Raw genomic sequence first — 24,578 nt, forward strand, 5'->3', positions numbered from 1 at the left:
CATTAATTAGAAACAACCAACATGGACCAATCAAAGATGCACCTGTTGCATTCCACAGCAGCAGATAATTATTGTTTTTCTTTTCCTCTGAGTCTTCTCAGCTTCTCAGGAGAAAACTCCTGGCAAAGGGATTCTTCAGAAAATACCATGGCAACACCAAAGCTCCACCTCCCTTGTCCCATATAAAACCCTGGACCCTGCTTTGTTCTTGGTTCTCTGTGCCTGGAGCCCTTGGGTGTGCTGGCCCATGAAGCACCACTGGAACTCCCAGCACGGATCCCCTCCCACCTGTTTTCCCCCGAGCTGCAATCGCCACCAGCCTGGTGCTCGCTGGGCCATCCCTGCCTTAGAGGAGACGCTCTGGGGAAGGCAGTGCCTGGGGCTGGGATGGGCTCTGAGCGCTGCTTTGGGCTGGGGAGGCTGAACTTCCTTCCCAGGGGCTTCTCTGGGGCAGGGCTTGGGTTTGGCCTGGAAACAGAGGGAAGGTTCCAGGAGGTTTTTGTTCCTGCCCAGAGCCGAGGCCTTTCCTGTTCCTCATCCTGCCCTGGCAGCGAGGGGCTGGGGGAGCAGCAGAAAGGGGCAGAGACGCAGCTGGGACAGGGACCCTGACTGGAGCCCAGGGCATTCCCAGAGCGTGTGGAAGAAGGATCAGTCTGGAAAGAGGGGGAAGGAGCAGAAAGGAGGGGATGATGGCAGTGATGGCATTTGTGTCCCCAGGTCACCATTGCCTGGGCTGGAGCCCTGCTCACCTGGGCACGGACGAACACCCACCTGCCCGTGGGAAGCAGGGAATGAATTCCTGGCTTTGCTTCCTTGCACAGCTTTTCCTTCCCCCATGGACCTGTCTGTATCTGAGCCCAGGAGTTTGGGCCCTTTGTCTCTCTCACTCCCTGGATTCTCCCCCATGGGTGCTCCACGCAACTGGGCCTGAGGCCAGAGAGAGAGACAGGAGATGGAGCCGTGCACTGCTGCCATGGCCACAAGCAGGGCACCCTCATCCATTAATGAAATCATGCACAGACACGGGCAGATGTGATTTTACACCCTCCCCTGCTGTTTGCATTTCCTGCAAGCTTTCTGCAGTGTTGCTGGCAATATTTTTGTCCTTTTTCAGGTGATTGACACAGCACCTCACAGGACACACTCACAGGATCAGGAGAATTATGTGATATACCATGGATTCATGTCCCTAAAATATACCAAGGCTCTAATTGATTAGTTACTGTTTGAGTCTAGAAGTGGGCAGTACAAACTTCCATTTTTCACTTTCAGGTGCTCATGGGGAAAGCACAGCATATTCTTCCAGGTCTTTGCACAATATTTGTTAGCTACATACATTAGCAAATCTCATTTACATCACTGTTCAACAGCTCAACATAAGGAACCCAAACTACTGGCCTATCCCTAAGACTACACAAAAAGAATAAAACAAATATGTTTTGCTTCCCACTTCAGCTGCATTTGGGATTTTTGATTTTTCATGATATTTTAAGATGTACTTGTAGTTTTCCTGTTATGTCTAGGCTCTGAAGTAGGGTTTGTCGTTGTTGTGAAACCAAGATTAATCAAGGATTTATACAGAAATAGATGTTCTAAACTATCCTTGCACTTGTGCTGGTCCCTAGGAAGGCCGGTGGGTGATTTCTGTCTGTGTTCAAATATGTAAAGCAACAACAAATAGTCCCACACTTTATATTTCAGATAAATAATTTAATGGCATCTTAACATTGTCTTCACAATCTTATAACATGCATATTTCACTCCTTATGAAGCTGAAATCTTTTTAAATACAAGTAATTCTACTGAAATTTTAGAAGTTTCAAAACCATTTTAACATACTGAAAATAAAACAATCTAAAAGACAGGTCTAACAGCCATTAAAATACAGGAAAAAGCAAGAGGACTTCAGTAAAAGAACATACATTTAACAGCTACATTTTCTCCACTAAGTATTTATGTGTTAAGAGAAACAGAGTAAATGCAAAAGAACAGAAGTTATTTAAAACTAGAATTTCTAATGCTAGAAACAGCTTTGAAACAACTTTCTATGTAGTTCTATTTATTTCCAAATTTAAAATTGGCCAATTTTCGTCTCAACATTTTGAAGCACAAGGGAGGAAAGGTGGAAAATGCTATGCAGGGGTTGCAGTTATAGATCTCTAAAGTTTATATGTGTAAAGGAATGAACACAGTATTAAACACACTGAATATGACAGAAAAATGCAACAAAGCACTAACTGAGAGAAAAACAGCCCTGCAAGCAATGCCAGGGCACTGGGCATTTCTGCATTTTAAGCAAAGAGCTTTACAGCATCTTTAATTTTCCTTTTCCTGTCCATTTTGGAGAGCGCAGCCCAGCCCGCCTCGCGCATTCTCCTCATGGTTTTGAGTTTCAGAGCAGAGCCTGGAGATTTCACACTGCATGGAGCTGGGCTCTGGGAAGGAAAATAAAGCCATCCTTTAGTTTCTGTAAACAATCTGATTAACTGCTTGCTTTAATCTTAGGAAAGGCTAACATACCTTTTCTGGTGCTGTGGAATGTAACCGTGAAGCTTGTGGATAATCTTTGTACAAATTTTTAAACATTTCTTCTTCCGAGACTATGCTCTAATAAATTAAAAGTTAAAAGTTAAAGGTACTTAGTCACACTATATTAAAAATACTTTTTCTTTCCCTCTAAGGATATTAAACTATGAAAAAAAAAGTTAAGATGTCATTATGAGGCATAACAGTTCAATAAAAAGAATGGTAATTATGTACATACAATGACAATTCCAGAAAGAACCAATAAATTAAAAATATACAGATAAATATCGGCTGGAATGTGGAAGCCCAAACTCTTTATTTCCATTCTCAGCCCCAGCAGTGAGCACAAAGAGCTGCTCAGCCCATTATTTGTTCTCTGGCTCTTACCAGGAGGTCAGTGTGCTCAGAGCTGTCTGACTCAGTGTCCAGCTGCACCAGCACTTTCTGCTTTTTCCTGCTGCTCTGCTCTGCAGGCAGGTTTGTGCTTCTTCCACTCTGCATTTTATCCACTGGAGGAGTCTTTGTAACACATGTCTGGGAAAGAAAATGTTTCTCTTTTTAGATTATATTTTATGGGGTAAGTAGGGAATCTAAAGCCAAACTCAGGGACCAGTTTACAGTCTGAGTGTCCAAGAATTCACCTGACAGAAATGGTGGAACTCTGAACTTTCCATCCAAACATGGAGCAAAGACCCAAACAAAGTGGGGTGGGGTGTAAATATAATTTTTTATATTATTTTTGTTGCCAAATGAGGAGAATGAAGGGGAAGCTATGGAAGAGCTGAGTTTCATGGCACATTGTATTTAAGTTCTCCATGCTTATCTGCAGAAATTCAGGTTATTCTGAACTGTAGCCAATACGTTGGACTCTATCAAACATCAAAGAAAATGGGAACAAACAAAACTGCAGGAAAAGGCTTCCAGAGAAAGATTGATTGCTACATCAAGATTGGTGTTTCTTAAAATAGTTTTTTCATTAGAAGTTAAAAAGAGAAGCATTGAATGGTCCAGTGCAGTCTTTTTTAGACAGATAACATCAAAACAGTGCTGGATTCCATTGTTCCAATGTGAAAACCACAAGTGAACTCCTGACAGGGAAGAAGGATGAGTTCTGCAGTCAGGACTACTTTGATACTTTGACCATTTTTTACAGCTGTATCAGCTTTTTTCTCTTCCATAGAGGAAAAGTGCCTTTACAAATGGACACTTGTAAGACTAAGTAAATCAGTTCTAGAGACATAAAAAAATCAACAACTGAGCAAGAAAAATTACACACTGGGAGCCCTTCCAGAAACTGCTAATATCTCCATGGAATGGTGTGACCCTTTAAAATCCCGTCTTATCCCAGAGGGGAAAAAAAATCATCTACAGAGAAGTAAGAAATACAGGCAGAAAAATGCAACAAGAAAAATTCACTGTTAGGAGTTACAAAACTTCAATGTTGGACTGTCAAAGGGACTTCCTGTTCTGAAGAACACATTTTTTATTTTTACTTTTATTTTTTTAAATTTAGGAATATAATTTGGAGACTTTCTATTTTTTACATGAATAGATTCACTGTATAGATCTAAACAAGGTTTAGGAGTCCCAGGAACATAAGTTTGTATTTTCTATAATTTAAAAAGTTTGAAGTCAAAAGCATTCCAATGTCTTTTGTTGAATGCAAATAAATTCTCATGGCACTTCAATTGATTCTACACATATAAACACTCCCAAATTCTAAAAGCAATTAAAAAGTTCAAGTTACCTTGTGTTTCTTTTTACTTTCAGCAATCATACTGCCAGAGTGCTCTTTTACAAGATTCTCCTACAAAAGAGTTATGCGACAGCAAGGAAACATTTATTTGATTTCAGTTGTTAAAAATCTTATTGGTGTAATTACAGAGCACAGTCTATAATCACAGACTGCTACAAAGTTCACACAAAAATATGAAAAATATGACCAGGTTTAGTACAACCCCAGCATTCAAAAGTCACTGAAAAAAACTCTGCAGTTCAGGGAACTTTTTTTCTTTAGCTAGTTAAAATTACCAAAAATAAAGGAGAGTTTTGTTTTGTTGTTTGTTTATTTATATGTAATCTATAATCACAGACTGTTACAAAGTTCACACAAATCTATGACCAGATTTGGCACAACCCCAGCATTCCAAAGTCACCGTTTTTCTGTTCAGTTTCATTTCTTACCCAGCTCCTCCCACAGCACAAGCCCAAGCCACACCTCTCACCCCCACTGCTCAGGGAATAAAAAACTCCACCTTTTCTTCCATTTCTGCTCTCAGTAGTTCCTTAAGGGAGGACAGTTCCCTTTTCAAACATGACAGCTCATTTTCCTACAAACCATTAAATAAAGGACAGGGTTAACTATGCACAGCCCAGAAAAAGGAAAACAGTCCCAGGTGAGACAGTAATTAACAGGATACTCATTAGATACACAAGATATTTCTATGTGCTTTTCAGCCCTATACTTGAAGCTTTGCTTTAGCTTGTTTAACAACGACTGAAGCACTGTAAGAAACAGGTATTTGATCAGAAATTTTCAAGGTAATACCTTAAAACACTTGGGAGAACAGAGGTGAGAGGGCACAATCTAAATATTTAAAACTAAAGTTTCCTATTCAAAGTGGGGAGTCAGAACATGACACAATATCTGGAGGAGCAGACACAAACACACTGCTACCCCAATTTATTTTTAGAAACATTTGGAGTTTTTAGTGCCCAGAATAAGATCTGTTGCTGTGGGTTGGGTGGCACTGCTACTGGTAAAAATTCAAACCACACTGGAAGAGTTCCCAGAGAATGTCTCTGGTGGGAAAGACCCCAGAGGACAGCAGGAAAAAGAAACTCTCTAAGCAAACTGAAAAAAGACTTTTAGAAGTCACAAACTGACTGAAGATCACATCTTTTGTCTCTCTGTGCTGTTGGTGGGCAAGAGGGAGGGATTGGGAAAAAAGGTGTTTTAAGGGTTTAGTTTAATTCTCATTACTCACTATTAATTCTATTAATAATAATTTTTTACACTATTTAAGTCTGAATCTGCTTTACCCTCAAACTGTTTTTCTCCTAATCTTTATCTCAACTCAGTCCTTGATTTTTTCTTTCCCCTCCTCTGCTCAACTACAGCAGAGAAAAATGAGTGATGTATTTTTTGTGTGTGCCTGGCACTTAGCCAATATAAAACCACTACACAAGGACATCAACCCCTTCACTGAATTATTGACCATTGGAAAGTGCTCCTTACCAGTGCTCTTTCTGATGAGAATTGCTTTTGCTGTTTCATTTTATATACTTTTAACTCTGCATCTTTTTCTTCAACCATTTTATCATATTCATTCTGTGGTAAAAAAACCAAACCAACAACAAACTCAAAACATGTGACTACATGTTGCAATTATAGAGTTATCCAGTCTTAAAACATCATTTTTTCAAACCAGGCTCTTAAGATTCAGAAAGAAAAGATTCATTGATGCTTCTGCAGAAACTGTAAAACAGGAAATGCTCAATTCAACTATTATTTTGTGGACTGGCAGAGAGTGCTTTATTTCTGTGCAGCAATATGTGCTCAGCACTAAGAGCCAACTGTGCCATCTTGATTAATGTATCTGCTAAAGATATTGCAAAATGAGGAATAGAAAGGTAAATTAAAATGTGTCAAGCTAAACTGCTGACAGTCACTAGGTAACCTCTGAGAAAGAGGCCAAACTGATACTGAAAAATATTGCATTCAGATGGTATCAAAGGAAGCCTGAACTGAAAAAGAAATCTAACAATCCCAGAAGTTTAGATTATTGAAATTTATCTGCCCATAGGAATGTGTTCATAATCTTCAAATGAATTTAATCTTAGATGATGCTAAGTGCAGCATGTGTTCAGCTTCCTTTTCCCAGACTCAGGCCTGTTTCTGCTTTTGAAAGGTCATTAATGTGGTGTCACAAGTTATAAACATGGTATTGACATGGTATCACCCATTGCAAACCACAGCAAGCAGGAAAATCTCTGACCTTGTGCTTTTCCATCAGTGCCATCATCTCAGTTATCTTGTGCTGACATCTGCCATCAGTTTCTCTCTGTATCATTGCAGTTTCATCACAAAGCAACCTCATCTTTTCTACCTGTCAGTAATAAATTGCATTTCATTCATCAACATAACAATATATTTCTTTTAAATCTCAATTTCTTCTTCCCCCTGTGGGTGCAAAGTTTGCAGTCCCACTTGGGCTTCATTTGCTTTTAAGATCCCTTTCCAATCCCTCATCTTTTCTGCAGATTGTTAAAATGGGCAAGATCAAAGGTACAGCCATGGCAGGCAAGCTCACTGCAAACCAAAAGGCCATTTCAAGCACTCTGCCCTAACACTTCTTAGCATTGCTATAAAAAAAGTGTGGGCAGAAAAATCCTAATGTGGGAGAAGTTATAATCTAATTTAACTGGGCTGACTTTATACCAAGGGTGGAATTTCTTTAAACTATATCTTGAAAGAAGGAATTTTTAATGGAGTTCTCATTGTCAAAGACATATTCAAATACTTCAACCTAAGCACCTAATGTACTAAAGCTTTGCTCACAGGCAAACACAACAAGTTCCATTTATATTGATAAGACTGAAATATGAGCAAGGACTCTGGCCAATAAAGCTTCAGAAAAACATTTTGAACTAAAAAAAAATTAAATTGCAGTAAAAATTAACAGCTCTCACCTCTTCACGAAGTTTATTTTCATTTACTTTTCTTGTTTCTATGTCTTTTTTATAGATGTCAACTTCTTCCTTATGTTGCTTGTTCATATTTTCCATCTCTAACTGCAATTTATTCACCTTTTGAGAAAGCAGAATTGCTGCTGTTATTTGTTTAGGAATTACAATGTTGATGATTTTTTCTTACCTCTTATTTTTGAGCACAAACACTGTTACTTTTCAGGTATGATTCAAGTGTTTCCTATTTAAAAGTTCAGGTTTGTTTTTTTTAATAAAGAGTTGAACTTTGGCCTGAAGTGAGTTAGAAAATACTCAAAGGAACAATGGCAACAGCACAATGGGGAAGAGTGCCCTAAGCAGTCACCCTAAATGCTGTGAATGCCTCAGGAAAGAACAAACACAGATGTTTGGTTTTTCTCTCTTGTAAATCTGTATCAGATTTTCACAGGTTTTATGGTACATTTTCCTCCCAGCTGTGCATTTTGATTACAGTTTTTCCTTTTAACTTTATCATATGAATATCCTCAAACACTCCACTTTTCTTCAAGTGCAGTACCCAAAGCTGGACACAATGTTCCCATCAGAGGGATTGACACTGCAGAACACATTTAAAGAACAGACTAAAAAGAGTAATATTTACATATATATATGTATTTTAAATGCTTTTCTGTTACAATGAGGTTGCTGAACCCTGTTCAGTCCACTATCAACAACAACAAAAAAAAAAGTAAGGAATGGATTAGAAACATCATTAATTGCAATTTGAATCCATCTCCTAAATGCCCAATAGTCAGTGCCCAATGATTAAAATGGAAGCATCTTCTAAAAACTATGAGCTCATTCCTGCAAAGTCTGTATCCCAGATCCATAAACCAGCTCAGAATGTATTTAACAAGTATTATCATTACTTACACTGGGACCTAAAACCGCTCACCTCATCCTCTACATGATGTTATTTAAACCTACCTTCCCTTCATAAGTATTGCTTTTCTTGCTTTCTGCAGTAATTTTCTTTTTCAGCACCTTATTCTGTTGAAATTAAACAAAACAAGCATTGTACCTTAATAAGTTAATAGAATTATGTCATGGTTTAACTGCATCAAGAAATTCCAGCTTTCATCAGGCAAATAACGCTCTGTTGTGCAGCTCAGGTTCCAGAACAATTCTTCAAACAAATCAATGTTCAGCTAATTTCTGTGATAATTACTGTTTCTTCGTGACCTTAGGAAAGGCTCCTCCTGAGCAGCAGGGAATAACAAATGAGGTGCAGAATGGGAATTAAAACTAAGATGCTGCTGACAGAAGGTGTGAAGATGTCATGACCAAAAATACAAGTTATTTATTTTTACAGTGAAGTTACTACAGTTTGTGCCAGAGCAGAATTTTTTTCTACTAGTGGTAACTGAGATACTCATTACAAATACATAAATAACACTATGCACTAAATGAAAAAAAAATAGAAGTTTATTAAAGATATTATTTTTGCAATTGCTTTTTTCAAATTAAGGCTCATTTAACAAATCAAGTGATTCCTAACATGACTCCCTAATTTGCTCAGGGTCAGGATAAGAAAGGAGAATTTTTAAATTACATAGGTGTATCTAAAGACATCACAGCAGACACAAACCTGCTGAAAAGGCAACCCAAAGTATAATGTGTTTATGTATTTGTGACATTAAAATCTCTACACACCTCCTGCTGCAACTCTTCAATGCATTTGGTTTTATTTTCCACCTGCTTCTTTAAATTATTCATCTGAAAGAGATATTTCAGACATGAATTAGTAAATTCTACAAATTACTCCCTGTGTGAGCAATTCCTGTAAATGTTCTCAAACCTGCACTTGCACCAGTCTGGTTTGTTCGAATGGGACTGAAACACCAGCTGCCATGTTAGAATAATCAGAGTTTTAGCCATAAAGTACCACAAGATGTTAATTAAGAGCAGTGAACCAGTTCTTTAGTGATTATAGAGTTAAGAAAGAAGAAGAAAAAAAACCCCAGTATCTTCACAATTTCAAAAACTTGTATGAAGTTCCCTACATCCATGAAAAAATGAATTTTCCCAATTATTTTCTAGAATCTTCAATGGCTTTTCCTTTCTTGAAATTTCATTTTCAGTACTCTTAACCTGAAATTACAATTGTAAATCTTGGACTTTTACAATGAAATTTTGAAATTTTGCTGAAAACCCCAGGTTGCTTTGAACCAATAGAAAGAAAGTAAAAATGTTTGAATCTATTTAAGCTAAAACTCACACTACACAGAAAAAGATAATCCAGAGCACTTCCATCACTGAGTGGGTATATGAAAAAACAGAAAAGCAGGTTCTCTGTTTGCCTGAAAACAAACAAATCTTTAATATTAAACTTCCAGCAAAGAGTGAACATCCCAGTGACTGTGCTTGTCTTTTGAAACACCAGGGCTCACATGTGGACACACAATGGCACAGCTGGCAGCAGCTGGGAAAGAAGAAACCTCTGGCAGAGATAACATCCCCCAGGCAGAGCTTTGCAGAAAAAACCCCAACAAAGATTTTACATTGAATGCTGTCCTACAGGTTCTGTAAGATATTTTCATGACACAGGACATACATTTTCTTCTCTTTCATCCAGTGTACTTTTCATCTCTTCACCTGTCTTTGCCATTTTCTCCTTCAAAGACTCCAGTTCATTTCTAAGTGCCAAATTAACAAGCATTAGTAAATATTTCCTTATTGCCTTTAACTTATTTTCAGTACTTCTAACAAACCCATATTTTATTTTCTAAAAAGAGCTGCTAATGTTGATGGGAACTTCATAAGCTGCTCAATGAAAATGTTCTTAAAATGCAGCAACATGCCAAGTAAGTCAATATGTGAACTGTCCATACTTCTTGTAAGTAGGAAAAGATGTTCCAGGAACCCAAGGAAAATCCATCCTGACCTGGACTATTGCAGTGCAGCTCTGAAACGTGGGAGCTGCCTGTCTATTGAACTGGGGATACAGAGAGTAACTCTGATCCAGTTTTGCCTTGTCACATTTCATCCATAACCTTCAGCTTCCATTTGAATTTCCTTCACACCTGAGATGTCTAATGCAAAACAAGACAGCTCCTACTGTGTAATACAAAATGGTGGCAATCATTGTTCCTGCAGCAATTGGTATTTCTAATCTGAGAAAATTTCTACTTGGCCAACAGCAATTCTGAATAGTTTCTGTTTAGCTATGTAATCTAGAAAAACATTAATCAAAATATGCCAGAAAGCAGCATATGAACACAATTAAGTATTTGAGTCTTCTTCCTTTAACAATATCACTTATTAATATTTGTTTTTACTTGCCTTAGCTGGCTATTTGCCTCTTCTAAATTTTCAACTAACTGCTTTGTATTTTCTTCTTTTTTCTTACTATCCTAAATAAAGACCCATGTGTCAGCAAAGAAACAAAATTCAATGTGACTTCTTAAAAAATTCAAAGACATCCAAAGCACACTGACCTGCTTGTTCACAAGTGTAAATACACTTCCTTTCCAATTCAAACACAAAAATTAGCTCAGGTGCTCTACAGACCCAAGTCATGTTGCAGCTCATCATCTAATTTGTGAAACTGAGTAATTTGTCAAATTGAGTATTGTCCTTTCAAGAAAGCTGGAAGTTTACAACTTGCCTCTTGTTGTTCTTGCAGCTTCTGGAGTTGTGCAGCCACAGCATTTTTCTGTTGTGCTGTTTGTTCTTTCTCTAGTGAAAGCTTACTGAGATACACTGTTAGCTGTTCCTTCTTTAACCTAATTTAAATCAAATGCCCAAGAGGAATAAGAAGATGTACTTTGAAATCTCCTTTTTAATTAAACACACCCATTATCAAGTGTTATTCCATGCTAAAAGAAGTCCAGGCCTTTATCTACAAATATAAGCTTTGCCGCAGAGTCAGAGAGATGTAAAAAGGTGACAGAAGAAGGAAAGAAAATCAGAGTCAACTTTTATATAAATATAATGGTTAGCGAAGATTATGTATTTTAAAGCAAGATTAACTATGAATTCAGAAACTTTCTCTTCTTGTTAAATAAGTCAGAGAGATATGGAACAACTACATATGCCATAGAATACATACAAATAGAGAAAGTGGAATTTAGAAATGTAAGTATATAATTAATGTCATATATGTGATTTAAAACTTCTATTAGAAAACAATCATAGTTCATTTCACTGTGGATTAAAGCAACTTCTATATTACACCAAAACTAATTCAATATTATATTTTTAAAATGGTCATACGCCTCTTGTTCAAGATCTGTTTTCAGAGCTACAAGCTGCTTTAAATAATCTTGTTCCTTCTCAGCTGTACTTGTCAGCTGTGCTTTCAAATCCTGCAATTCTTTCTGCAAAATGAAAAGGAAGAGTTTTGAGTATCCATGTGCAAACTCCAAATGCTGGAGGTTATCAGACATGAGCACAAGGCTTTCAGAAGAACCAAACAACATCCATGCCATGGATTATCCAGATTGGATCTTTGCAGTCTCTGCTGGGATCTGGAAGTGGTGTGAGATAGTGAACTGTGACACCGGTGCTGTTCGTGTCTGTCCCTTGCTGTGAGTTTCATTACCTGGGCTGCACAATTAGGGTGGGACCCTGCTCTGGTGTTGTTTCTATGTATAAACTTGTATCCAAGTCATGATGTGCAACATGTTTTTATGACTTTCTAAAAACATGTTACTGTTGCCCTGCTTCAGACCTCTCTCATCTGGAGAGCATTTTCATTTCTCTCTCCACATTTTTCTCTCTCTGCATATTTTCTACAGTAGCCTCAAGATTCTTCTTCAGTAAAAGTCCTCCAATTTGCCCATTTTAGAAAATGAGTGAAACTCAGTTCAGATCACTCAATGCACAGATTATATCAACAAGCAGACACAGTAAAATGCACTCATGATTTCACACAATCCTAATTTTAATTGATATGGATTCTTGTTAGGCTTGTAAATATAAAATCATAATGAAAATAAACCTTTGTTAAGAGTGTATTTCATATAGCTTAGACTTCTGTGACAGAAAATGGGCCTGTGTCAGAGCACAGCAGGGTTCACAGAGGCCAGAGCTAATTACCTTCCTGGAAGGAAGAAAAAATGGGAAAACTTTATATCCAGAGGGAGTGGCATTTGAATGGGCATGAACAAAGAAGGAAATAACCAAAAAACTTGGGAAGGAAAACCAAAAACATGGGAGACAAGAAAAACCAAAAGCACAGGAGACAGGACAAACAGAGGCAATAAAGAAGTTCTTCAAAGAAAACACTGAAATTGTGTGTGAGAAAGTTTAGTAGAAATGTTAAGGTAGACTAGATGGAGTTTATTTATGGCATTTAAGATACTTACAAAGCAAGAGGAATTTCATATGAAGAGCAAATGCCATGAGATTAATAAAATGAACATTTACCAGAGTTTCTGACAGCTCTTCAAGTTGCACTTCTTTATCACATTTCACTTTAGTCATCTCTTCTACAGCACATGGAATGTAAAATTAATGGAACAGAAATGATTTTTTCATATTTAGCAGGCAGTATAAAACATTTCTCCTTTTGCAATACCCAGTTCTCAAAACTTGTTGGATTAATTAAGAAACTGAAAAGCTAATTCATGACTTAATCTAAATGAAGACTTGAGAAAATGATTCAGATATTAGCAAATCTATATCTGAGGAGAAACTAAATATTTATCTTAAATAAAATTTAGAGCCTATTATGTTTTCCACAATTATAGCTTCAGATAAACCATGGACTGTAAGACTAGAGTGTTCTCCAAATATTGATACACCTGCATTGTTCCAGAAAAAAAATCTGAACTGCTGAAGGTATCAGATGGATATGCTGAGAAAGGAAACTAGTTGTTACTAACTTCCAAATGGTTTCTATGTGCACTTTCACAATTCTGGTATTTTCTGCAAGTATTCAACAGCAAGGCAGAGCTCTTACTCTGGGGACTAAGGAGCACATCCCTAGAAACCACAGGATATCAAACTGATGATATTTAAAGACAACCCCTGCCAGCATCATTGCACTTCCAGCATGGGGAGGGTCACAGAAACCTCCATGGGAGGGTTTTATCTCTGCTACAGAAGTCACTCCTGGCACCTGCAGTGCTGCTGCTCTGAGCTGCAAACCAAAATTACCTCCAGAGGAATTCATGCATGAATGGTCTGACTATTGGAGCTGTGCACAGCACTGCCCTTTGGCTGCTGCCAGCACCAATGACCCCCAAAGAAAAAGGATCAGCTGAGTAAAAATAAATGCAGGCATTCCTGACAGGTACAGGCACTGTAAAATAATTTCCCAGCTACCAGAGACAGTCCATTTCCAGACAACAGCAGAAAACATTTTTATTACTGCCCAGCTCATTTCCTGCCTTTCTACAAGTCTTACCCAGTTCAGCAGATTTATTCTGGAGCTCCAAGGTAAGTAGCTTTGAATCATCTTCAGATTTCTTTAATCTAAGAAAATGGTAAATTAAAAACCCCAAATGTAGAGTACAAAGTACTCTGCATTTGATACTTACAGGACAAGAAGACAAAGTCTTACCACAAGCACTTTAAGAACATTTACCTTTCAACAGGCAGGTGATAGATCTGCCTGCAACACACATCAAATTTCACTTTTACAACCTCAGAACAGTAGACATAAAAGTAAACAAATATATACCTACAGAAATCTGTATTTCTTAAAGAGAGAATTGTGAAAATTGGAGGGGGCAAAAATTTACTTTTTCTACAGTATCAGCAATCACAAACAAAAAAAATTACATTAAACTCTCTGCATTTAGACCACTGTGGGGAAAAAACCTCCAAATTTCAGCTTCATTTCCAATTGTTATTGATTTTGTCATAGACTGCAAGCTGTAAGATCACTCTTGGAATTTAAACTCATTAATTTACCTATTTTGCTCTTCTTGCAGCAAGCTTTTCAAATTGGCAACAGAAGTCTCAAACTCCTCTGTCAGGGCTGCAAGCAAAGCCTTCACTTTTTTACATTCTTCCTCCTGCTCTTCCTTTTCTCCAGTGACCTGAATTAATGTTTTCACTGTAGTCTGGAACTCAGTTTCCAAGTTCTTCTGAGTAACCTTCAAGACATGATATCGTTTCTAAACATCTTTTGCAACAAAGAGCTACAGCTGTTTCATGTCTAAAGTATCCATAATTACTTATGCAAATACTCATCCAGTCTATTTCTACTGTAAAACTATAAGCAAGGTGTACCTCTGCCTTTTGCAATGAAATTTTAGCCTCTTCCAGCTCTGCCCTCAAATGTTCTTTACTGACCTGGGATTCCTTTAACATTTCTTCATTATGTACTAAACAAAAAAATATGTTTATATTTTTAAAAATACAATATTTACTAAAAAATGCTGTTAAAATGGAAAATTACATACATTTAAAGAATGTAACAAAGACCAATGGTACTAATATCATCTACTATAAAATAATATATAAAATTTGAATATAGATGGCTTAAATATTGTAAATCAAATTCTGAAAAGTTTCCTCAGTGACATCTGCCTGACCGTACATTTGCAAAACTGAAGCAACATATTTTCCCCTTGCAATTTTCAAGAGCTCTCACTGCTTGACTCATCCTAAAAACTGCCCTGCCAGTCCTGCTCCCACATGAGCAGCTCCTGCTCCAAACAAAAATAAGGCCTTCAAGGCCCCAAAATTCTGCTGCCAACCAGCAACCGAATAAGACTATCATGGCCCTGTTTCCTACGCTTCTATAAACAATTACATCTAATAAATAAACAATCATAAACAATTACATTTAAATTCTAGAAACAATTACATTTAAACACAGCAGGCAGAACGCTTACATTTTGCTTCCATTAAGTCAGCAATCTTATTTTGTGATGTCTGCAGCTCAGCCTTGATGTCTTTTATGACATCATCTTTTTCATCTCTCTGTATGGTAAGAGCTGAAATCTAGAAAAATGCAAGAAATATCATCATGAAGTCTGGAAAAGGGACAGATATTAATTTTCATTTGTACCCAGGTATGATAAGCAGCCATTTTGCTGTTACTCAAGTTAGATTAGACAGATAGACAGATAGATAGATAGACAGGCAGACAGACAGAGATAGATAGATAGATAGATAGATAGATAGATAGATAGATAGATAGATAGACAGAAAGACAGACAGACAGACAGAAAGACAGACAGATGGATAATATTTGTCTAGATATAATCTTAGCCAAATATTGATCAAGTCACATTAAACAAAAAAGTTCTCCAATTCAAAACCAAACCATAAATTCCAGGAGACTAAAGGTACTGAAACACCAGTAAACTTAGCAGAATTTGACTTAAATGCAGCTTCAGATGTTATTTTGTCTTTTTTACTAATACCCAGAAACACTTCTTGGCTCTTGCATTGCCCCTTTAGGCACAAATAAAGCTCTACATATTAGATGGTAAAATAAGCAAACCTGCTTTTCCTTTTGACTGACTTCCAGTTTGCATTCTTTCTCAAACTTGTCCACTTTTTCTGCTTCGTCTTTTACTTTGGAGATACAGTAACATCCATAGTTAACATTCTAGCTGAAATATACTACAAGTTCAATACAACTTCCACTTTAAGATTGCTTGGAATTGTACAGCTGTACCGTTTGTTTCCCAAGAGTAATTGTTGAGGCAATGTTTGATTTTATAATCAAAATACAAACAGAAAAGAGCATGTGAAAATGAAACAGGAACATACCAGTCTGTACATACAGAGAGAGAGCATTTAGCTAAAGTTTCTGTAGCTATACACTCGTGCATTATCATTTAAATAAGCAAACTATGGGAAGTAAGTATTGATCTCTAGACTGTACTTCACAGACAAAACTTCAATTTTGAGTGACTGTTTAAAAATAAAGTTCCAGCTTTGGCCCAGCGGAACAGCAACAGAAGGGGCCAGGCAGTGACCAAAGGCAGCATGAATAAAAGAAGGGTCCCAGTGTCTCAGTGTGAGCTGCTCACCATTCCAGCACTTCACATCTGCCTGCCCTGACACCGCATGTGTAACACAAGCTGTGAAGTACAAAACTGAGCCAGCTGCATAAACTCAATAAACAGAATCCTCACACTTGAAACTCATTTCCAATCTGTCGTTCTCTGCTTGCACACGAAGCTCTTCAAATGCCACTGTCATTCTCTAAAAACAAAATTTTATATTTGAAGTTCAATACTGGAAACCCTGGAACTTCTCCAGGGGCTGCTGCCCACCTCAGCCATTCTGAGGAACCAGCAGGAGCTGAAACAGAGCCCAAAAAGAAGCCAGAAGCTGTGGCAGTGACCCAGCACTAAGCACACATCACCCAGATCACAGGGATCTACATCCCACACACTGCTGCACCTTCTCCATTGAATGTGTTTGATATAACACAAAAATAATTATTGAAAAGGGATTGAAAACCCAACTTCCTGCATCACACATGACCTGATACCCACACAGGATGGATACAAACAGTATCCCAGCATAAACATGGAACTCAGCTCAGCTCACATAACTCACATTCCTTTCATCCGGCTTGCTCACTTACTTCTACGTTGCTGTGAAGTTCCTCATACAATTGTATTGTTGCTTCCTTTTCCTGTTCATCTATCAAAGCAAGAACATATGAGAAAATTTTTCTTTTGAACAAGAATGCCAGCTGCCCAAGTCATTATACTTAATCAGCAAAATGAATTAGCAAAGGAATTATCAGCTCCATTCTTACTAAATAAGTCATGAAACATGGTGTCAAAAGTTACAGAATCTAGGGAAAATGTGTATTTCATTGAAACATTAAGCAACCTCAACTTTTAAATTTCCTTCCTAAGATATTTTTTTCTGTGAAAAGTGTAATTCTGGATCAGTTTATGTGACAATGTTAATTATTACAGTATTAATGCTGTTGAATAATGATGTATCAAAACTGTTAGTATTTATAAACTGTAATCTAGGGTTTAGCACTGAATTTTTTCCTATCAGCAGATACCTATAACCACAGAGCTGTCATTATAAAATTGCAACACTCCATGTCCATTTTTTCCTTCTTTCCTTTCACTTTTGTAATTGATACTATTTTTTCCTAAGAAAACAATTAAAAAGAGAACAGTAAAAGAAACAGCTATCAAAAAAGAACAGTACAACTATATACAAGTGTTTCTAGAATTAAGGCTAAAAAGAAATAGACACTTCTTAAGTATCCAGGATCAAGTTAGTAAAATTCTAATGATTATAATAACAATTCTAAATTGCATATAAAGTAAAATTCCCAATCAATAACATATTTTAAAACCTCAAGAATTTAAACTTCAATAAGTTATCCAACTGTCTCGGCTTGTTCAATTTCATGAGAAGAATTCCAGTTACTCATTACACCTTGGGGTTCAGACCTTTTTTCCCCATAAATGTGTGATGGCTGAAAACAGGAAAGGTCAGCTCTGGAAATTTGTTACAGAGTGCTGGGGATTTAGAATAGATTCTACTGCCTAAAACCAGGCATGAAGTGTCACTTCTCATGTCTGAATACATTCCCAGAGTGTGGCTGGGACTGCAAAACTTCAATGGGCTGAGCAGCCTTGGGGAGCCCTGCCCTGCTCTGCAGTGGCTCCAGTGCCAGTCGGGGCTGAGGGCACTGCCTCAAACCTGGAGCACTGTTTGGGCACCCAAGGAGCTCCCAGGCTGGCACCCTTGCAGCAAACAATCTCACTGCCTTCTAAAGCCCTCTGCATTCAGCAGTACAAACCACAAGTCTGTTAGACCTGGGGCTTCACTTCCAATTTTGTGAGCCTTTTGTGAACTTAAAATTCACTTCTCATTCTGAGAGCCACATCCAGTCGATCTCAACTGTAGAACTTTTCTGAACAGCACGAGAAATTTCTTCTTCTTGCTTCTGTTTTTGAAGCAAGCTAGAAGCACATTTACTTGATAAATAAAAACTAAAAAAGCATTTACATTTGCTGGTCTTCTCTGTGAAGCGAGTGCAGGTTTCCTTGAGCAGATTACACAGATGCCTCGAAGCAGCAGCTCTAAAGGAGGGAAAAATATCATGTTTGCACAGGAGTGCACAATACTTTGTGTACCTAAGGAGTAACAATGAAAATGACCTTCAAAATTTAACAGCTACAAAAAATTGCCAACATGGAAACTGATTATTTCCACCACAAAAATATATCCTTGGTTCTATTACTTACTCTTTCAAGAGATCTTTATTTTCACATATCTCATCTTCCAGTTTCAAATGGAGTTTCTCATTTTCAAACTGATTTCATGGGGAACAGATGCAAAAAACCACTGTTATTGAAAAATATATTAGAAATGCACTTGAACTTCTCAAATCCCTCATGAAAAAGTCATTTGGGGCATCAGTAGACAGAAGTCTGTTTTATCTGGTATTACACGCTGAGTCATCTTTTGCATGAAAGAGGCAATAATTAATGAACAATAATTTACCAGCAAATGAGACACTTACAGGTATATTCTTCATACACACCCTCACACAGGACAGGTGCCTGCACCTTCTCAAAATAATCATTTTCTCAAGGCACAAACCAAACTGCAACAGTATTTAATATTTAATTGTATCAATAATAGTGTCATACTGAATCAGGAAGCACTGAACTTCATCTATTCAATGTACACTATACAATACTGGCCTGCAGTTCTTGAATGGCTTTATTCTGTGCTTCAATAATCTTTCTATTCTCTTGGAGTTTTCTTTCTTTCTGGTTTAGTTCAGTTTCCACAGTCAGTTTCCACTGCTTGATCTTCTCAGCCTCTTTGTAGAGTTTTGAGAACAATTCATTCGTTGTTTCTGGATTCTATTAAAACAGGTTCCACAAGTTAATCTCAAATACTATCTAATTAATAGTATATAATATCTAATTAATACTGTTGTAGATAATGCATTTATCTCTTAGAAACATCACAAGAGTAATATTTTTTCCACAGATGGTGATATAAGCTTATATATGATCAGGAGCCCAAGTTTCAATCTTTGTGCATCCTCTGTGTATGTATCAAAAGGCATTACAGAGCACACAGGAGAAACAAATACAATGAAATATCCCAAACCCCCTTCAGACATCACCAAATAGATGGGCTTAAAGACATGGATAACTGCAGTCCACCAAAATCAATAAAAGTTTTGCCAGAATTATCAGCGAAGCCAAATTTCCTTCTAGCAGGTTCTTCACCCCATTTCTGTCTTCTCCTTCTGACAGACACTGCTGAGTTAAGTAAAAGCAGCTTCAGAGACTTTGCCCAGGAGTACCTGTGATATTGCCATGAACACACACAGAATCATAGAATAATGAGGCTGGAAGAGACCTCTCAGATCATAGAGTCCAACCTATGCCCTGACACCTCAACTACAGCACCAAGTGCCATGTCCAGGCTTTTTTAAACACATCCAGAGATGGAGATTCTATCACCTCCCTGGGAAGAGCATTCCAGTGCTTCATTATTCTTTTAGTGAATTTTTTTTCCCTAATATCCAACCTATCCCTTCCCTGCTGTAGCTTGAGACTCCGTCCTCTGGTTCTGTCAGTGCTGCCCTGTGGGAGAGACCGACCCCTCCTGGCTCCAACCTCCCTGCAGGAAGCTGCAGAGAGCAATAAGGTCACCCCTGAGCCTCCTCTTCTCCAGGCTGAACATACCCAGCTCCTTCAAACGTTCCTCACAGGGCTTGTGTTCCAAACCCCTCACCAGCCTTGCTGCCCTCCTCTGGATGTGCTCCAGCATCTCAACATCCTTCCTAAGCTGAGGGCCCAGAACTGGACACAGCACTCAAAGTGCAGCCTCAGCAGTTCCCAGTACAGGGGCAGAATGAGCTCCCTGCTCCTGCTGCCACACCATTCCTGATCCAGGCCAGGAGCCATTGGCCTTCTTGGCCACCAGGGCACATTGCTGGCTCATGTTCAACTGGCTGTCACCAGCACCCCCAGGGCCCTTTCTGCCTGAGCACTGTCCAGCCACACTGTCCCAGCTTGGAACGTTGCAGGGGATTTTTGTGGCCAAAATGTGGAACTCAGCACTTGGACTGATTAAACTTCATGCTGCTGGACTCTGCCCATCCATCCAACTGATCTAAGTCTCTCTGCAGAGCCCTCCTTCCTTCCAATAGATCAACACAAGCTCCCAGCTTAGTGTCCTCTGCAAATTTACTCATGAAGGACTCAAAGCCCTCACCCATGTCGTCTATAAAAATATTAAACAGAACTGGTCCCAGTACAGCCCTGAGGGACAGCACTGGTGCCTGGCTGCCAGCTGGATGCAGCACCATTCACCACCACTCTCTGGCCCAGCCATGCAGCCAGTTCTGAGCCCAGCACAGAGTGCTCCTGTCCCAGCCATGGCTGCAGCTTCTCCAGGAGTGTGCTGTGGGACACAGCGCCAAAGGCCTTGCTGGAGCCCAGATACACAACACCCACAGCCTTTCCTGCATGCACCAGGCAGTCACCTGCTCACAGAAGGAGCCCAGGTTGGTCAGACATGACCCACCCTTGGTAAAGCCCTGCTGGCTGGGTCTGACAGCCTGGCCATGCTGTGAGTGCATGCAAGTGTGATAGCACTCAGTGTGAACTGCTCCGTTATCTCACCTGGCACTGAGGCCAGGCTGACTGGCCTGGAATTACCAGGATCCTCCTTCCTACCTTTTTTGTACATGGGTGTCACACTGGCCAGTGTCCAATCATCTGGAACCTCACAGTGAGCCACAACTCCTGATAAATGATGGAGAGAGGCTTGGCAAGCTCATCTGCCAGCTCCCTCATCACCCTGGCATGGATCCCATCTGGACCCAGGGATTTATAAATATCCAAGTGTCCCAGCAGTTCTCTGCTCACGCACGGAGCAGGAAGGAAAACCACCACCCTTGTGCCCTTAGAGCACCTTGAAAGTGCCCTACAAGCAGTGCTGGGCCAGTGGTTGAGGCAGGGAGAGCAACACATGAGCCCTAAGGGCCCTTTGGTTCACTTACAACAGCCCCAAAGACCATCCTTGTTTTGGCTGCATCACAGTTTTGTTACAGTCCTGATGGTACTTTAATAGCTTAGGATTAAAAAAGTCTAAAAAGTTGTCAGGGATATGAAAAACAGCACAGGGAGCACAATAAATGTGTTTTATTTTGTGGTAGCAAACAGTGTTTTGTAGCTGCAAAGTACAGAAGCTATTGCAAAAAAAATGAGCTGTACTGAATTGTGCTAAAGCAGAGATGTGCTGGTAAAGACACTGTCAAGAGAATCCAGTGCTTGAGGAAACCACTGAATTCATTGGTTTACAGATAAAATAAAGCCAGAATAAAGGCAATTGGGATAATCCACTTCAGTTTTCCAAAGAATACTCTGACTTCAACCCTTCTGCCCCTCAACAGAGTATTCAGAACCAGTTCCACAAGGATACTTAAGTGTTTAAATCTTACTCTAATTAAAGCTCATAGACTTTGCAGACACTTCAAACAAAGAAAAAAACAACAACAATATTGCAATCACCTTAATTTTTAAAGATTAATTTCCAGGCATGTTCACTAAATCACAAGTATCTCCTCTAAGTGATTCAGCTTTAAACAGGAGACAGAAAACATCATTCCCTTCTGACTACTTCCTTTAGCCCTGAAATATCTACTGAATAATGCTTTAGGCACTGTTTGGGAACAAATTCAAAAGACCCCAAGGAATTAGATGTGCAGAGTTGATACTTAGCTGACCTCTTCATCTACTTCAGAGCAAAGTTTCACTTGCTGTGAAATTGTATCTGAAACATGAAGAGATTTTGATCAATGTATTTCTAAAAAAAGTAACAGGGATACTGTATTTAACAGTTACAGACATGAAACTGTGAGACTACTCATGAAAATTAAAACTTGACAATATATAAAAATCTAAAGAAGGTGCATGGCAAATATTCCAATCATACCTGAATCAGTGATTTCGCCACGGCTCGACACATCGAATGGCAGCTTAAATTCATCATCCGAGCATCTGTTAATACCCTGCACAAATTTAAAAATTAGTTCCTTAAGAGTAGATTTGCAAAGGAGAATTATAAAAGCCAGAAAAAATCCCTACAGATGAATGTGAAAATAGAATGTGTCATTAATTAAACAGCTGCCTACAATTTTGGGTACCAAGGTATTGGTAATGGCTTTGGAGCTCACTTCTTACTTCCCAGTGGTTGATCAAACCGTTGGTGTCCTGCAGTTTGATTTATAGACTGTGGCCAAAGGGGAGCTTTCAACGCATGGAACTCAGCAGCTCCTGCCTGTCTGGGCACTGGTGCATGGCAAAGGACTCAAGGAGAAAAATTACTTTTCTAAAGACTTCAGTAGTTGATATTTCTTTTTTGCTTTACTTCCAAGGGCACTTCTAAACCATATCTGATTATGTTTCAATATGAAAATACCCTTTTACAAGTTTTTGAAGTCACAGAAGTTCATCCTGTAAACAGCTAACTCATCTGATGTCAGAATATCCTGTTTGAATCTCAACATATTTCATAAGGAGCTTCAACATGAAAAAATAACTTGTTGAATTCTCATAACTCAGTGTGGGGACAGAACATTTTCACTGCACACCTCATCTGGTGAGACCAAGACACCAATGCCAGTGCGAGCATCTGAGTGGGGCCTGTGGGAATCCATAAAATCAGAGGGGTTTGGGAAAGCTGCAAAAGGCAGGCCTCAGAGACAGCAGAACTGTGATCAGAGCCAAGCAGCAGCCATGAGATAGGTCAGCAGAAAAATTATGCAAAAATTAGAAAAGTAAGGACAAATAGAACAATGGTCTGTGTATTAATGCTTGGCTGGAATAACTCCCTAAGCTACAGAAAAGTTTATCTAGCAAGGTATTAGGAAGTTCTAAGCTTAATAATGGAGCTCTGTGCATTGTGTTTCAAGGCTTACAAGCAGGTATTGTATTCAAAAAAGGCAAGCATTGTTTTAACCAAAGGTACCTGTGCTTATAGTGGTTGGATAGAACTGCTGTCAATATGCTTTTGCTTTGTGTAATTGGTCAAAAAACTTTTGAAGTAAGTTGTCACATTAAGTTCTTTGTCTGCTGCCTGGGATGTGAGCTGCTGGCATCTTCCCATTGTCATAACCACGTAATGAGACTGATGCTGGAAAATAAAACAGCTCAAGGCAGTTCCTCAGCAGCCCCGTCCCCGTTAGTGATTTGTACACAGAGCCCGGCCAGCGATGGAGCCCGGCTCGCTCTCTGGGCTGAATTATCCACAGCAAATGCGGACTTACAACACAGAGCAGATGCTCCAGAAGATGATTCCCTTCAGTTTTCAGAGAACACAACAACAAAAGTCTTTGAAATTCAAACCAAAGATGTCTGTGCATGTGCAACTCTAGGCATACGCACAGAAATTAGTCCAGTGCAGGAGCCGTCCCGGCCTATGCAGGGGCAGGTGTGTGTGTGCTCCAGCCCGGGGCTCTTTGGGGACAAGGGGTAGGTGTGTGTGTGCTCCAGCCCGGGGCTCTTTGGGGACAAGGTGCAGGTGTGTGTGTGCTCCAGCCCGGGGCAAGGGGCAGGTGTGTGTGTGCTCCAGCCCGGGGCTCTGCCGAGGCACTCCCCGGGCCCAGCACTGTCCCCGTGTCCCCGGGAAAGGACCCCTGTGCTTTCCCCCCGTCCCCTCCTCAGCCGCGGCCTCCAAAGCAGCACAGCCCGAGGGGACGGCCGCGGGGGGAGGGTGTGTGGTATGGGCCGCCTTCAGCGGCCCCGCGGCCGAGCGCTCACCTGGGATCTGCCCGCAGACACCTGCCCAGCGCTCAGGCGCGGCGGCATGAACAATTTAAAGCGGTTTTCCTTCTCCATGGCTCCGATAAAAGGGCGGGCGGGGCGGCCCCAGCTCCCGGCGGCCGCTGAGGGCGGGCGCGAAGGGCGGGAAGCGGCAGCGGCCCCTCAGCGCGGGAGAGCTCTGAGGGGAAGGGGGGGTCCCGCCTGCACAGGGAATAACTGCGGGAGCCCAGTCCTCCCGTGGGAAAAATGGTTTATGACCAGTGTTTTATGACTGCCTTTTCGCAAATATTAAAATGAATATTATATGTGTTGTGTCCGAAAGTTATGCTGTATTAATTTTCTTGAGTACTGTGTTAAATCTAGTTTTAGGGTATAACATAATGTTAAAATAAAAACTATGCTATGTGAGATACTTTATTTAAAGAAAGGACTCACAGCGAGATAGCGGCCACAGGACACCTAAATCTTTCAGAGAAAGAGAATTTATTGCTCTCTTATCAGAAGAAACGAACTTCTTCCTGCCTGCTCAGCTATGAAGATGCCGTCAGGATTCAGAGGAAGAAGCTGACACTGATCAGACAGAATCCTGTGTTTGAATGGAATTTATGCATCATGTATGAGGGGCAGGAATAT

General features: G+C 39.5%; 2 protein-coding genes across 3 annotated transcripts in view; both read right to left on the bottom strand.

Moving 5' to 3' along the window:
* Nucleotides 1–24,578, bottom strand: part of LOC102071274 (uncharacterized) — a 242,938-nt gene that overhangs the window by 96,509 nt on the left and 121,851 nt on the right. The window lies entirely within an intron of this gene.
* LOC141729623 (synaptonemal complex protein 1-like) lies at nucleotides 1,720–24,079 on the bottom strand. Of its 2 annotated transcripts, XM_074544332.1 has the most exons (22): nucleotides 23,943–24,079; nucleotides 22,117–22,192; nucleotides 21,908–21,954; nucleotides 18,396–19,022; nucleotides 18,157–18,230; nucleotides 16,757–16,815; nucleotides 15,659–16,368; nucleotides 15,045–15,153; nucleotides 14,116–14,300; nucleotides 13,607–13,674; nucleotides 12,625–12,686; nucleotides 9,809–10,979; nucleotides 8,908–8,970; nucleotides 8,182–8,244; nucleotides 7,219–7,335; nucleotides 6,525–6,635; nucleotides 5,765–5,857; nucleotides 4,782–4,856; nucleotides 4,274–4,333; nucleotides 2,914–3,060; nucleotides 2,521–2,607; nucleotides 1,720–2,435 (listed from the first exon to the last, which is right to left on the bottom strand). In XM_074544332.1, exons 12-22 carry the CDS (start codon nucleotides 9,911–9,913, stop codon nucleotides 2,292–2,294), a joined length of 1,065 nt encoding a protein of 354 aa, XP_074400433.1. In that variant the 5' UTR covers nucleotides 9,914–10,979; nucleotides 12,625–12,686; nucleotides 13,607–13,674; nucleotides 14,116–14,300; nucleotides 15,045–15,153; nucleotides 15,659–16,368; nucleotides 16,757–16,815; nucleotides 18,157–18,230; nucleotides 18,396–19,022; nucleotides 21,908–21,954; nucleotides 22,117–22,192; nucleotides 23,943–24,079; the 3' UTR covers nucleotides 1,720–2,291. The 2 variants fall into 2 exon arrangements, with proteins under 2 accessions (XP_074400433.1, XP_074400434.1); XM_074544333.1 differs by lacking the exon at nucleotides 9,809–10,979.

The sequence above is a fragment of the Zonotrichia albicollis genome, chromosome 7 (assembly GCF_047830755.1).
Source record: "Zonotrichia albicollis isolate bZonAlb1 chromosome 7, bZonAlb1.hap1, whole genome shotgun sequence".
NCBI classification, from domain to species: domain Eukaryota; kingdom Metazoa; phylum Chordata; class Aves; order Passeriformes; family Passerellidae; genus Zonotrichia; species Zonotrichia albicollis.